At 48.1% G+C, this 15,768-nt stretch overlaps 1 protein-coding gene across 6 annotated transcripts in view; it reads right to left on the bottom strand.

Annotated features, from left to right (window-relative positions):
• Positions 1-1,623: 1,623 nt before the first annotated feature.
• C1H1orf116 (chromosome 1 C1orf116 homolog) overlaps positions 1,624-15,768 on the bottom strand; it is a 38,022-nt gene continuing 23,877 nt past the window's right edge. Inside the window, exons 1-4 of one of the 6 annotated variants that reach the window (XM_032606873.1) lie at positions 13,518-13,586; positions 7,868-8,053; positions 5,323-5,500; positions 1,624-3,931 (exon numbers count right to left, since the gene is read on the bottom strand). In XM_032606873.1, coding sequence (XP_032462764.1) covers positions 2,394-3,931; positions 5,323-5,500; positions 7,868-7,972 — 1,821 coding nt within the window. In that variant the 5' untranslated portion in view covers positions 7,973-8,053; positions 13,518-13,586 and the 3' untranslated portion in view covers positions 1,624-2,393. Of the gene's footprint in view, positions 3,932-4,685; positions 4,781-5,322; positions 5,501-7,867; positions 8,054-13,394; positions 13,587-15,768 lie in introns of those variants that run through there. The other 5 variants (XM_032606866.1, XM_032606883.1, XM_032606908.1 and 2 more) reach the window with 5 other exon arrangements.

Here is a 15,768-nt window from a genome sequence, read left to right as displayed (position 1 = left end):
TCTCCCCCAATCAGTTCTAGCTGAATGAAGAGCAGTCCTACCTGGGACAGGAAGATGGATACAACTCAGGACGGTGGATGTCCTCACCTGATGCTTGATGCTCTTCAAAATGAGGACAACCAGGTTTGGATTTATTATCCTATTCTTGAATCCCAAAGACCATCCTTAGAGCAAAACATGCTCTTTGAAGGCCAAGGACATGGGGAAGCATGGTATCTTTAAATAACAAGGGGACGGAGTATCTCAAATTGGGTGACTTGGGGAACCAGGCAGGATGAGAATACAGAGCAGGAGGGCAGGCTGTGTGTAACTCTGCTTTGTCTGGGAGAGAAATTGCCTTCACCAGGGAGTGGGATTTAACAGGATGTGGCCCTGACTAACCTGCTAGTGAGGCTTGTGTTAATGCCAAGGCCCCAGATTCCTACCGAGTCTTACTTTATAGCTGGTCCCAAGTTTCCCTATTTATCAGGGAAATTAATAAATAATAAAGTGAGCATCCTTTAGGTTGTGTCTTGGGAAGCAGTTCAACCAAATACAGCATGTCTGACCAGTATTGCAGGAGGGGGGTCTTCTCTCTCTGGGGAGTGTCTGTGATAAGATGTGGCTCAGACAGTCATGGGTGACCCTATCGGCTGTGACAGGCTAGGTCCTCACCCAGGGCCAGGAGTAAGGCATCAGCTTTTGGGTGTGTGTGTGAGAGAGAGTGTACATAGAAACTGTCACAACCACATCCCACATGCCATAGCAGGGCGCAGCCATTTGTTGTCCTTACCTTAACCTCCTCACCACTTGCAGAGATACTGAGCCTTGATGTGCTGGGTCCCTAAGGACACAGCCCAGAAACGCTCAGCAGACCTAAAGGGCACTCTTTCAACCCGGTTCCCTTTATCTGCCTCTCACATCTGGGGACCTTGGACTCCAACCAGGTCACGTCTCTGAATAACATTAATTTCTTAAGGGGAAGCAGGGGTCACGCCCAGCCATGTCTGATCTCCAGGCTTGTTTTCACAAGCCCACACCACCTACCCACAGTACGCTCTTCCAGCATGTGCTCAAGGTGCATAACTTGGTCAGGGAATTTGGGATTAAAAATGAGTTATTATATTGCTACTTTCCCAAACGAAGTAAAAACCCACAACACTAAATACGATCCTGAACAACGTTTAATCTCTGATGTTTCGGAAGACACTTTAGATCTTGAAGAGCTTTAGGGTTGGACCTTTGCTGGTTGCTGAGTGGAGGGACAAAGGGGCTGCTGGAGGGGAGGGGCATGCGGCATGGGAGCGGCCTCAGGCGCTCCAGCTCTGATCTCAGTTCTGTTGCTAAACAGCAGAGTGACCACGATGAGTCACTTCCCTTCCCCAACAGGGTGGGACTAGAGTGTCTCTAAGGCCCCTCCCAGCTCTGATATTCTATGAATAATTAGCAGAGAAGGCACTGTGCTGATTTTCCATAGGAATTGAGGAAATCAAAAAACAACTTGCAATCGTGTAGACAAAGGCCTGTAAGAGTCCCTCGGAATTTACAAAGCCTCTGGGCTTGGGCTCCCATCTCACTGTTGGCCCAGCCCTGGGGTCACTGTGCAGACTGAGATCCAGAGCAGGAAGGATAGGCACATCAGAGTCAGAGACCACCGTAGTTTATTACTGAATTTAACAAGCCCACAGACAAAGTCCTCTCCAGTGGAGGTGTACAGTGTGGGCACTCATCCTGACTTCTCAGGCCAGCAAGAGCTCTCCTGGTATCAGTCAACCAAGAGTTTTTAGTGACAGGGATGTGTCTGGTCCTTGGGACTAGGGACAGAGAGAAGCCCAGCAGATGATGAGATAACAAACCAACTCCTCTTGGCCGCAGGCCCCTATCCGGGAGGCCAGAAGTGAGAGGGGAATCCAGCAAGGTCTGTGCCAGTCTCCACCCACTGCAGGGGTTCTGGGAGACCCACATTTCATGTGATCCTGCATTTGCCTAGTGTCACGGGTACATCCATTGTCCCATTTGACTTTTTTTTTCTCAGGCTTAGCCACCCCTCTGCACTCAGTTCTGGCTTGGCTGAGCTCTACCCGATGTAAGAAAGTTTCCAACAAGTGAGGAATTCTGAGCAATGACTCTGTGTCATATAAACAGCTTCAGTGATAGACACAGCCTATACCACACACACACACCCTCCTGTGGAAATCATCTTCAGGGTGGTTCACGCAGGCACTCATTGGTACAGCCACTCTGAATATAAATGTGTGCTCCAATCTCTCCCTTGGAGAGAAGAGGACACTGCAGAGAAGCCGACCCCTGCCCAGCCCCTGACTTGTGAGGGGGGGTAGACTAAGTGGAGCCCTGGGTCTCTTCTCGAATAACGGGGTGCGGGAGGGGTGTGTGGGGGTGCTGGTGGCCAGTGCCTACTTCTTCAACAGGCCCAGCTTCTTGAGAGCCTCCCTTCTTTTTTCATCAGACACACCTTTTGGGGAGATCTTGACACTGACACAGTGGGATCGAGGCAGCATGTCACGGCTCTGTCCTTGGTAAGACAGGTGCTTGGAACCCAGCTCATGCTCCGGGTCGGCCAACTTGCCCACCTGGATACCCTCGAAGTCCTTCCTGGTGCCCAAGGAGGCCGGGCGCGGCCGCGAGTTACGCAAGACCTTGTGTGAGATCTTGTCCAAGAAGGAGCCTTTTCCCAGAGAGGTGCTGGTTTTGGGGCTGCAATCTTTCTCTGCTGAGAGGTAGCTGCTCAGCCCCACGCCTGAACGCTCCAGCGTGTTGGACTTGAAGTTCATCTGTCTCAGGCCAGGGATGCTGCTCTCCTGGAGAGTCAGCCCAGAGTCTGGCTTCGGCTGAGTGAGGGGACTATTTGCCTCTGGGGCCTTAGGGATAGGAATTGGCATGGATTTGTCAGCTGGAACTTTCCCTGGAGTGGGTTCCTGGGCAGGAACCAAAACATTGCCTGGAGAAGATGGCTGAGCTGGAGCCGGACCCGGAGCTTTCACTGGAGAAGGTCCCCACATTGGTGCAAGTGCTGGAGCCTTTCCTGTCGCTGCTGAGACCTGAGCTGGAACCACAGGTGGAGCCGGGGAGGGGGCCTGAGTGCGAGTCTCCCTAAGCCAGATGGAGGGCTTACTTAAGTGGGTGCTGGCCTCATCTTGGTCCTGGGGCAGCCCCAGCTTCTCCAGCGCTTCCCTGCGTGCTCTCCTCTGCTCCTGCAGTGATGACGAGGTGGGGCCCGAGTCTCCAGGGCCAGCCTCCGAGTGGCAAGACAGCCGGTTCTGGGGATCACTGTGGAAACCACCCCGGCTGCTCTTCAGAACAATATTTGGTGGCAGCTTCCGTGGCTTAGGGGCTGTGAGGGGAGGCAGCCGGGCATTTGGATCCCCCTCTGATGGGACAGGAACATCTTCAGCTTTTGCATTCTGAGAGGACACAGCTGGAGGAGGCCGAGGTTGTCCAGGTTCCCCGGTTGAGCCTTCCTCACTGGCTTTCTGGGACATGGCCTCTGAAGTGGTCTCCCTTTTTTGCTGGAGGCTGAGTGATGTGTGGACCTGGAGCCTGGGACTCAGCTCCCCTGGCTGTCTGGGCAGGCCGCGTTGCCCACGCTGCTCTGGCTGGGTGTCCCGGAAGGCCTCTGGTGGGGGGATGAAAGCTCTGTCCAGATCAAGGGCAGCGTCCCGGGGGCCCGTCGGTGCCTGGGGGGGCTCACTGCTCTGGCCCACCTGCTCTTTCTCAGGCCCTGGGACAAGCTCGTCAGATACCCCTGGGGTGTGGCTGTTAGTCTGTGTGGTGCTTTTTCTGAGGATCTGGTTTCTGCCGATGTGGATATTTCTGGGGAGGCTGCAGGAGCCAGACCTGAGGCCCAGGCTTTGAGGCTCAGGCAGATGAGACAAGCTGAATGGAGTCACTCTTTTTGGCTCTGTTCCTTGCTGAACGGTCTCTTTCGGATGTCCTGTGAGGGTCGGGAAAACAGGCAGAGAAGAGTGCGTGGTGAGAACCCTGCTGTCGGGGGGGAAAGAAAACACCTCCCAGACTCTGATCTCTAATTAGCAATGGATGGGTTTTGTTTTTTGCGGTTTCTTTGCTCTTAAAGGGCAGAACTCTTGTTTGGATGTCATTTAGACTAACAGATCAGTACTAGCAGTTTCCCTTCAACCAAGGATTAATGTTTCCTGATGGCTGGGGAAAGGGCAGCCCCAGACAGCTCCATGTTCCTGACTCAGGCTCTTTCTAACCCTCTACAGAGGCAGGGTTGGTTGGGGTTCAGGACAGTCCCTCTAGCTATCCTGGGGCCCTCAGGTAATTGAGCCCAGTGGGAGCATTCAGCATTGAACATGGTCAACAGGTGATTTGCTCTTGCCGGACCAGACTTCTGCCTTCTTCTGCCTTCACTTTCTATAGGCACCTGGATGATTCTGTAATGGCCACAGCTGTCCCCACACCACAGAGTGACAGGGGTTCTTTTCTTCCAGCAATAAGCACACGTATCAGGCCCACTGGACCAGGAAATCAGCACCAGGCAGCAGAGGAAGCCCCACGTCCCCACTTCCTCCTCTATCTCAGGGAGGGTCTAACACATTGTCAATAAATATTTGCTAAATGAATGAATAAGTGATCACAGTCCTGATACCAATGGGTCTGTCTTCAGGAGTAAAATGCCCCCCTCACCCTGGGGCATATGGCCCTGCATTCATGGCCACACTTACGTGTCATCTTGTTTCCCGTCTACTGAGCCTCAACGCCACTCCATACTCTCTCACAAGGCCCTTGAGACGTCACCCACTGAAGTTAAGGGAGCCCTTCCCTCTTCTTATCTCCTGCAGCCTCATCCTCTGGGTCACCCAGATTAGCTCCACAGACTGACTTAGTTTTTCCAGAGCCAACCACCCACCCCTCCCTGAATCTCTCCCTCACCTCTGTGGTCATATTGTTTTAGAATTTCTCCATAAGAGGATGGGTGCCGCTCAAACCCCTTTCCCTCCCAGGCCTCTGATACTTCATAGAAAGACATAGAAGGCTGGCTTATCGGCAAACCCTCCTTCCCTGCAGGGACAACAAGTCTTTAATTCCAGCCATGAGAATGCAGAGGAGAGCATTTGTTCCTCCTTCTGCCTGTGACCCTTAGAGCAGAGGGCAGACAAGATGGAGAGTGGCCAGAGGATGTACTGCTTTTTTGGGGGTTTTATTTTTTGTTTTTTTTTTTGGCCTCACAGCATGTGGGCGGGATCTTAGTTCCCCGAACTGGGATCGAACCCGTGCCCTCTGCAGTGGAAGCACAGAGTCCTAACCGCTGGACCTCCAAGGAAGTCCCCTTTTTTGATTTTTTTAGACACTCTCTCTTACCCTGGGCGGCAGGCTGGGTCGTGGGCAGTGTTCGGGGACCTTGGGGAGTTGTGGCTTGCCCAGACTTGTCAGTGGACAGTCCACCGTCAGCCTCGGTGTCCAATGAGCCAATGGTTTTCTCTAAGAAGAGCAGACACTCCTTCTCTTCAGCGGACAGGAAGTCGTAGCTGCTGTCACTCTAGAGCGAGGAGAGGGCGCTGTGAGAAGTAGCTCCCCAGAAACTGGCGGGGCCCGAGAACCACCCTGCACTGGGAAGGATTGCTGAAGAGCTGGAAACCTCTCCATCATGCCGCTCTGCAGACCTGCTGGAGCTGCTTCCTGAAACTGCGGGCACCAAGGAGGGCAGAGACCGTCGGGCTGCTGTCCCAGTAGCACCCAGTTGGGCAGGCAGATGGCAAATGACCTTTCTTTTGTTCACTCCTGGGCGGAATGCTTAGGAGCAAAGATCAGAAGCAGTCCCAGGTTCTAATTCCACTTCTTCTGTGTAACCTATGTCAAGTATCTCATTTCGCATGTCTCCAATGTCGTTCTAAACTATATGGGCAGCATAATGATTTGACCTTAAACTTGAATGGTATTGCTCTTAACTTTTCAAAGTACTTCTGCATTCTTGATCTGGCATGTCAAGGACAGTATGAGGACAAACAGGAAAGACAGCCAATTTATCATGACTAGTCACAAATCAATTTACTAAATAATTTACACTTGACTTTGAAATGCATTCCATACAGGATTTTTTCCCCCCTTTTGTGTATTTACTTTCTTGATAGCATTTGGCTCTGGCTAACATTCAAAAACGTGTGCATTTATTTCTTAAGCAAATATTAACTTAAGGGAGGAAGGTGGAGAAACTGGTATGGGGTGAGGGGAAAGCAACTTAGTATTAAATATTAAGTAGAAATTAAAATAAATAATTTTCATTATGAGAAAGCACATAGGAGTGTTTGGGAGAACAGGTGAGGCCATTTCAGATGGTTACTGCCTATGTTCTACAAGGCTAGGAAGATCAATGGAATAACCACTCTCCAAAGTTGAAGGTTGAAGGGAGGACCAAAAGGGCAGATGGGAATATAGGAAATTTGGCCTGAGTCCCTTCCTGCCGTCTCTACCCCTCTTCCTAATATTGGAGATACTTCAGAGTTATATATTTTCCAGACCCACTCAGATGTCCAGGAAAGATTTTGAGAAAGCCCTAAAAATATCTTAGGGGGAGGGGAGATGGTTGTTGGAATAACTTCTCCAGTTCCCCAGGCTCCTTAAAGAATCATCTGTCAGTTGACTGAGGGAGGCTTACATTGTAAAGGGAAGTCCCGAATACAGCCCTTGGAAGCCTTGATGCAGACCCCAGAGGTTCCCTAAACAAAATCTTCTCTACTGCCCTCTTCCTACTAAAATAATCTTCCAAAACTCCAATTCTGAATTTCTCCTTTATGGATGATTCACTCTGAAAACCTTTAATCCCTGTCACATTCTGTGTCCAGTGGTATGTAACTACTCATGTTGGCCTCTGCTTAACAGAAACTGAACGCGGTCTGTGAGGTCCCATCATCTAGGGTTAAAAAGAAATTATCTACAGATTGTCTGCACTTTAGGTTTTCTGTGTGTTGTGTGCTGCTTTTTCCACTTCATTTTTACATATCAAAACTCACCGACTGTATCAAACATCGTTGACATTCAGTAGAGATCATTACGATCCTTAAATTATCAAATACCTCTATGTATAGGATATAGAACAATAAAGTATAAATTCTCAAGGGTTATTATGTATGTGATGAGTACCCATAACAAAGGAATGCTTACATTTGGACATAGGACAGATTTACTCTGTCACACCAACCTTATAAGAATTGAGATTTAAATTCATGTCCAGAAAAATTACAGTTTATTACATGTCACTCACAAATAGTTAAACACAGTGACTTTGGAAAATTCTCAGTCTCTACTTACAGATAGGCTATTTCTTTTCTACATAGAAGCACGTGCTAAGTGCTTTACATGCATTTCATTTACTCACCTCAAGAACCCTATGAATTTGGTATTAATATTATGCCCATCTTAAAACTGAAACTGAAGCTTAGAGAAATTAAGTAATTTGTCCAAGGTCATAGAGCTTATAAGTAGAGAACCCAGATCTGTTTGGCTCCAGAACCCAGGCTCTTAACTGCTCCGTGCTCTTTGATCTTTGTAAAAGACGGAAGTAACGCTGTTCTTTGCAGAGGACTTGAGGAATCCACGTGCTACAAGGATCTATGTTCTAGTTTCCACCGTGACCTCAGATCACTGACCCACTCTCTCATCTCAATTAAACCACCCAACCTAATGAAAACTGGGAAAAACTCTCATTTGTCCTATTACTCTCTGGGGTTGTCCCACTCTATTCTCTGTAGAACCAGGGGTGACTCAGAGGCAGAACACCAACTGGTGTGATTCACTCCCTGACGAGGAAGATGAAAGACAAGGAGCAGTGAGCAAGGACGGTGGTGGGTAGGGCAGGGCAGGGCAGGGGTGCGGAGAGTGGGCCAGGCTGCAGACAGAAAGTACGTACAGATCCAGAGAGGGTGGAGGTGGTGCTCATCATGCTATCGCAGCTGCCAATGTGGGTCACGGGTTCCAAGCCAGGCCCTGCTGGCCACAGCTCTCTCTCGGGCATCGCCTGAAGCAAGGTGCAGGGGTGGTGAAAGGGGCTCTCAGAGGGGAAGCGAAGGGAAGCGAAGAATGTCCCAGGCCGGGCCTGAAAAGAGAAGAATCAAAGCCACGTGTGAGCTGAGCCAGGCTCCAGCAAGGCTCTGCCCAGGCCCTGGAGCAGCATGGCAGCAGGGACACCAAGCAAACAGAGAGCTGGAAGGGGCCATGCTCAGCCATGACCCAAACCCAAATCCCCAGCCTGCAGGGGGACACATAAGCTGGACATGTAAGGACGCATAAGCTGGCTTACATACATGCAGAAGGTCAGACTTAGGTGGTGGAGAAGCAGTCTAGTCAGAAAAGAGATTCCATCATTTCTCTTGGTCACGTTTTTTTCTCTGAACCAGGGAGCTTAACCTACATTTTCATTACTATAAACACTACATATTCCGGGGGTTAAAGCTTGGGTTCTGGAGGTAGCTGGATCTGGGTTCAAATTCCAGTTCCACCATTTAAAGTGTTGTGACGAGGCAAATTACTCTTTGAATCTGTTTTTCTTCATTAAATAGGGTTAATAGTAAGACTAAAGGAGAGCCGATAGCACAGTTTAGTTTGTAGTAAGTAAGCAAACACTTAAAGAATAAATGAGTAACTACTACTGTTTTTGTAATAAGAAAAAGACAAGATCCATCTCGGATCAAAGTAGACTGAAGCAAGGGAAATAAAAGCTTTTTTTAAAAAAAAAAAGGAACAGGGCCCGTAATAGTACCTACCTTAAAGGGTTTTTGTGACTATAGAATGAAATACTCCATGGAAAACACTTTGTGCAGTGCACGGCCCTGTAACACTCAGCTGCTACCATAGCCACATCATCAGCACCATCACAATGACCCCCACCCCAGCCACCGTCATCCCCCTAGTCTGGGAGGGATGTGCATGGCACCCCAGTGGTTGACGGAAACCCAGTTTCCCTCTTGTATATCACCCTCCTGATGTTGCATTTATTCCCAATGAGATTCCCTAATCTGTGTCAAATGGACAAGAGCAATGTTCTAGGTAGCTTTCTCCCAACTCCAACTCATAGGGAAAGAACAGTTTCAAGTTCATCGTGCCAACAGAAATAGCAAAGGAAGGTAGTGCCATCTTTCCTTCAGGGAATCCCAGGGATTTTCATATTCCTGTTTGTGGGAAAAACTCCACCAGAGCTGGAAAGGCCAAAGGTGACTCTCCTATGCTCAAATGAAATTCTAGAAGAATTAAGATTAAAAGACAGTTCTAAGATCAAGTAGGGACCTGGGGGAAGAGCTAGAATTAGAGTATACTTTGTCTGATTCTGAATCCATATTTTCCCCACAATGCCATGCTTTATTTTCTACCATCTTTCCCACCTTCTGACTACTAGGTAAAATGTCCTGGAAAATTGAGTTTTATTTGAGATCTTGAGACTTGGGCTTTAGATTCCAAGGCGGGTTGTCTTTTTTGCCTCTGCCAATAATTGCTTCCAGTGCCAAAGTCAGGTTTGGGCTGTGTTGGGTGAGTCAGTCTGCCAACCACCTAGAGCTGACAAACACAAGGCCTCACAGAGCTCCCCTCCTGCTTGGGAGGAGAGTCTCTTTCAACTGGGGCAGGTAGGGAGGGGGCAGGACAATGGGGAAGGAAGAGGTAAGATCCATTATGGGCAAGACACATGTAGTTCACGCGGGTCCAAAGCCTCTCAGGAGAGAGAGGGAGAACCAGAGGGGACAGAGATACCAAAGAAACCCAGTGATACATCAACATGGGGTAAGATAACTCCTGGGATTCCTTCATGAGGTTAGTTCCCCATTATCCAGAATCCCAAAGAAACAGAAATGTGAGAAGTCATGTGGATGAAGTTCAGTCACCTCAGCTAGCCTCTCCATTAATGACTGTCTAGGTTCCAAAAGTACTAACTCATTCCTAAAATTCTGAAGGGTTGAGACCACTACAACAAAGAGGACCCATTTCTCGTTAGCCTAGGCACACAGAAGGCATTCAAAAAACGCTGATGAATAAACGTCATCTGTTCTAGTGTCTACTGAGTTGACACTAGAACTCAGTAGACGGTAGAACTAGTTGAACTGTTGGAAGTTCTCTTTTTTGGCTTCTACCCTATTACTGTAATCTCTTTAAAAAATTTTTTTTAATAAATTTACTTATTTTATTTATTTATTTTTTGGTGCATTGGGTCTTTGTTGCTACACGCGGGCTTTCTCTAGTTGTGGTGAGCAGGGGCTACTCTTCGTTGCGGTGCGCGGGCTTCTCATTGCAGTGGCTTCCCTTGTTGTGGATCATGGGCTCTAGGCATGTGGGCTTCACTAGCTGCAGCACACGGGCTTAGCTGCTTTGCGGCATGTGGGATCTTCCTGGACCAGGGCTCGAACCCATGTCCGGCAGGCAGATTCTTAACCACTGTGCCACCAGGGAAGCCCCATGTAAGCTCTTTTTTATTTTGTTTCCCAGAAAATATACGGCTTAACGGAATTTGGGCAATGCTTTCAGTTACACTAACATTTATGAGTACCTAATAGGCATGGGGCATGCAAAACTTTGTTAAGACAAAGGTATTGTTTCCAAGAAGTCAGTGTAGATCCAAGGGTCTGTTTTTTTGGCTCTAGTTTTCCTATCTGTTACACTGGGGCAGTAACTATTAAAAGTGACACACTGTAGAATGTTCTCTGTGAATGGATGAGCAGACGCTACCTTTCCCTTTCAGAGAAAAATGACTACCCTTGTTCTTCCAAGCACACTTTGGACTTTACAGTGGTGTGCTAGCCTCTCCTCCCTCCCAGGGCAGCCTAACACATTCTCACTTTGGAACAAAGGATGGCCTGAAGCAGCTGGAAGAGACAGAAACAATATGAACAGCATTGCTTTAAAAAACATACCAGGGTATAGCTTACAAAGTGCTTTCAGATAACCTGATACCTTAGGCAGGATGTGGCATTTTCTCCATTTGACAGATGCAAACGCTGGGGCTCTTTCTACCTCCCCTTCCTATGGGAAGTAGGAAATGATTTATAACTGCATCTGTTGGGCAGCCTGTGGCTCCCAGCCCTTCTAGAGGGCATTACAGCAGCTGTCCAGAGGCAAGAGGGCCGGGTACCTAAAGAAGGGCCACTGGCCACATCTGACTAAACACCGAAAGCCCTAAGACCACTCTCTCTGATTCAGATTTATGCATCCAGGCCAGCTTTTTGTCCCCAAAATTGCTATTTCCAGAATAAGGAAAAGACACCCAATGCCACTGAAGCTCAAGTCATAGGCACAACGAAATCACTGCAGAGATTAACCTGAACCTGAAACCGAAGCTGAATGAGCTCTAAGGTGCTCACACCTCATCACCACACCTAGTGTCCTGACCCTAAAAGTCTGAACCATAAAGATGTCTTCTCTTCTTCTCACCACTCTCTCCTTCCCTCACCAGTCTGGCCTGACCTGGAGGCTGAATTTCCTTCCACCAACTTTACAACCTTGAAACTTGGGGGCTACTTCAGGGCAGCCATTGAAACCTGAGGTATTTCTACTTGGTAAGAAGCCTGAACAGCACGCAGAACACTCAAGGTGAGAGTTCTGTATTTTTTAACCCTTGACCTCCTTGGGCAGCTTGAGGGGAGGAGGGAACAGGTTAAGAAATGTGCACAGCCTATATCGGGGCCACCCATGCAAAGGTACATTAAATATTAACTACTCCCTGAAACCAGCCAAGCCTTGGAGGAGAGTAAATAAATGGCGTGTGGAACTCTGGCATCTGGAGGGGGCGGGGTGGGAAGAGGCCTCCAGCTCCACTCCTGTTTGGCTTCTCTGTACCATCTGAACAGACCCAAGGCCCCCCTATCACCCTCTTCCTGTGAGCCCATTCCTATATCCTCCAAGAGCTGAGCTCTCTCCCCAGCGGTCAAAGAGATTTCCTGTTTCTCTTAGACCAGGTGCCTCTGCTTTTTGCTGACCACCCAAAATGTGCCTTGGGCTGGAGAACATCCTAAGGAAAAGACCAAGAAGACTAAAAGTTGCACTGTGTGTGTATCCCTCTCCACAAGCACATGGGCAATTTTCTGTTTGTGTTTAAGCAATGATATAATCGCCTCTTTCACCAGTGGGTTTGAGGGAGAGGGTGGGTGGAAATATCACCTGCACAGAAGAACTTTGCTTGACACTGCAGCTTACCTTTATTGCCGATGAGGTCGCCATGTATGGCAGCCCTCAGTCAGTGAGCTTGGTGGACTGGTTCTGTGGTGTGGGCTGAGCTAAATAAAGCCTAAAGCTTCAGTTGCTAGGACAAAACCCAATATATTCACTCAGGGCTTGTGTGCCAGGCTCTGGGATCCTGGCACTGGGTCTTCCCACTTCCCTCTTTCTGGAAGCAGGAGGAAAAGGGGAGAAGTTAGGGACCAGAGTGTTAATCCCCACAAGCTGGATGGCGGAGAGCTGACTTGCTACTCTGACTTGACTTCTACACCCAGCGTCCTTGTGCAGGGAATCCGGCCACACAGACTGCCAACTGGGACACCCGAAGGAAGTCAAAGCAAAACCACAACACTGGTCCGGTTCTCCTCTCTGGACTCTGCCACACTGCTTTGGCCTGAGCCCCACTCGTAATTCCTACTAGACTCAACCTGCTACCGTGAAATATTAATGTAGGTGAGGCCCCGGTACAGTTGAGTAGCTTCCTGCTTGCCAGTCCCTGTGTCTATTAACAGGCAAAGTCAGAAATTTAATGAAGCTGAACTCAAATAGGCTTGACTTTGCAACTAGACTATCCGTGGGTTTTCCAGAGATGAGCTGGTAGCCTGAGCTGGCATTTTCCCAATGTAACCAAATCTCACACACCCTTACAAAAACATAGCACAGCTCACATCTTACATACCCATCCACAAAGAGCTCCATTATTACACTACCAATACTGAACACACACACACACACACACACACACACACACACACACTGCACCCTTCGTTTAAATAACAATAGACATTGAGTTCATAAAGCCATGAGAGATTTGCCTGTTAGAATGGAAAACCAAAGCACTTTTCTTCCCCAGGAGATTTTCCATTTTGACCTCCTCTAACAATTCTCTTCCAAAATCACAGTGCAACTTCAATTATTCAGAGATGGAAATTTCTAAAGCAAATCTGTTTTCTTGTTGTCAGCACAATATGCTCATCCAACCTAAACAGGCAGATGAAAAAAAGAAATGTGTCTCAGCCTGGGTCTCCACTAAAACACTCCAGTCTCAAGAAGCTGCCAACTCACTTTGATCCCGTATTGGACACAGGGAGTTGAGGAACAGAGAGGAAAGACTCCCACCTGGTGTATAAAGGGCTCCCCGCAACTCTATAGCTCTGACTTCCCATGAAGCCACCCCCCCCCCCACCCCGCTGCAGAATAAGCAATAGTTAGTTGGTTAGGAATTATAGGAATTAACTCACCTTCACTGGGCGGGGGGCTGAAGAGAGGAAAGGAATACCCTTATACTTCAAAGGGCAGAGACGGAGACAGAGACTGCTTCCCCTGCTTCCTACTGTTCTTCTTTTGACCTCTCCCTGACTTACCTAGACAGGTAAAGTCTTCATCCGCGCTGCCTCACCCCACCCTGGCAACTGACACTCAGCCAATCCCAGCCCTCCCTCCCTGCTTCTCATTCCAGCTGTTTATCCAGGGAGGGCGTGGGAGGGGATGGCGCAGGGCGGTGCTGCTCTCACTTAGCCAATCGTCTCTTGCCCTCCCTTCCTCGTTGAGAGCCAATAAAGAGCCTTTAATAATAGAGGAGGGCTGGAAGGAGGGGGACCGGTTTGTGCTGAGACTGGACGGAAGGAGAGTCGGCATGTTATTTAAAAAAATATATTGTTATAAAGAAACACAGTCCACTAGGCAGTATGCTTTTCCGTGTGTCTGTTTGAAACTTGATTTTCTATCTATAACTGCCTTCTTCCTCTCGAAGTATATTCCCCTGAGTTCTGCAAGTTAAAATCCTTTGTGGCCAGTTTTGCTACTCGGTTTTTTAGCTTTTCAGAGTCACTGTCATCCTCAAGCTTTTTCCTAGCGGCTCATAATCCTAGCATCTCCACTCAGGACCACAGAAAAAGGCGTCTAAGGCAAGAGATGCTGGCACTGAGACAACCATTGCCCTACAGTTTGCCAACGACCTTCTTGGCCTCATTTACTTCTGGGGGAAATAAAACCATTTTCTCCCCCAAGAGGTCCCTGTTCTGATGAAAAAGCGACTGGACAGCCTTGAGGGAGGGAACATGCGTGCTGTCATTTGGGTCTTTGGTCCCTTTTAGCTGTGCATGGAAGGTAGCAATGAATATTAAGAAATGAAAACAAAGGAAGCTACCAACCAGTTTAGCAACTCCTATCTCCTTCCAGTAGCCGATTTCTGGCACCTGTAGTTAAAACAACCAGAAGAGAGTAAGGAGAAGAGAGTAGTTGGAAGAACCCAAAAGTCAGGAAGGAATCTTCCTCCAGGAATGGAAGCCACTTTCACCAGATGTGCCTTTTGCTTGGAAGCTGGTTTTTCCTGGATATATGTTATCCTCAATACCAGAGGGCAGAAAGAAAAATTAAAATCAATGCACACAGTAATTGCCAACATTTATTAAGCTCTTGCTATGCACTGGGAATTGTGCTGTGCTAAGCATTTTCATGCATCATTTCATTTACTCTTTATCTGAACTTCAGAATGTAGGCACTATTAATATACAAATTTTACAAAGAGGTTAAATAACTTGCTCAAGATCTTGTAGCTATGATGTGGCAGAGCAGGGATTTCAGCTCAGGCAGTTTGACATCAAGCTTGCCATCTATCAGTATGATGCCAATCAGCCTCTATTTTGGAGAAAAATCCCAAGTAGGAAACATGAAATACACAGATAATGTGCAGGTCTAATTCTAATAGCTAGATTTATCCTGTCTTGTCTCATTTCTGTCTTGTAGCTATTCATGTCTTTTTTTTTTTGCGGTACACGGGCCTCTCACTGCTGTGACCTCTCCTGTTGCGGAGCACAGGCTCCGGACGCGCAGGCTCAGCGGCCATGGCTCACGGGCCCAGCTGCTCCGCGGCATGTGGGATCTCCCCGGACCGAGGCACGAACCCATGTCCCCTGCATCAGCAGGCGGACTCTTAACCACTGCGCCACCAGGGAAGCTCTATTCATGTCTTTTATAACAAGATGACACATGGCTTTCATCTTTTCTCTGTGTGGTCTCTGCAATGTGATCATTGCAGAGCTGCAGTGACCCTGGGGCTTAGGTACAGAAGAGGTAGGGCAGGACTAGTGAGGAGAAAGGAGGTTTGAGGAAGCCTGGAATAATTCAGTACCCTATCAGCGGCATGTGGATAACAGAACTGATCGAACATTTAAGGAGGATGACCTCTCTTCCTGATGTGTCATTCAAACATGTATGATGTCATAATACTAACAAAACAGGAAGTTACAAATCAGAAGTTCAATGCAACTAGTGTTACACCCATGGATGGAGTCACCGCAGTTGATTGAGCTTCATAGGTGTGTGATTTGAACATTTGCTAAAAAAATGAATTGACTTGTGAGCATTAACCTCAGAGATGAGAGGAGGCACAGTCTTGTTTGTGAACAGTTTTTCCGTTTATAATAAAAGTAGAATAATTAGGAAGGGCCCCTATCTTTTCCCAGGTAGTAGTAGGGGCATAGACAAAATGATCTTTCTGTTACTCTTTCCTTTTTCTTTCTTTTTTTTGTGGTACGCGGGCCTCTCACTGTTGTGGCCTCTCCCATTGCGGAGCACAGGCTCCGGACGCGCAGGCTCAGCGGCCATGGCTCA

Source organism: Phocoena sinus, chromosome 1, assembly GCF_008692025.1.
Source record: "Phocoena sinus isolate mPhoSin1 chromosome 1, mPhoSin1.pri, whole genome shotgun sequence".
NCBI classification, from domain to species: Eukaryota; Metazoa; Chordata; class Mammalia; order Artiodactyla; family Phocoenidae; genus Phocoena; species Phocoena sinus.
Note: the sequence above shows the minus strand (reverse complement) of the source record. Positions and strands in the feature narration are given on the sequence as shown.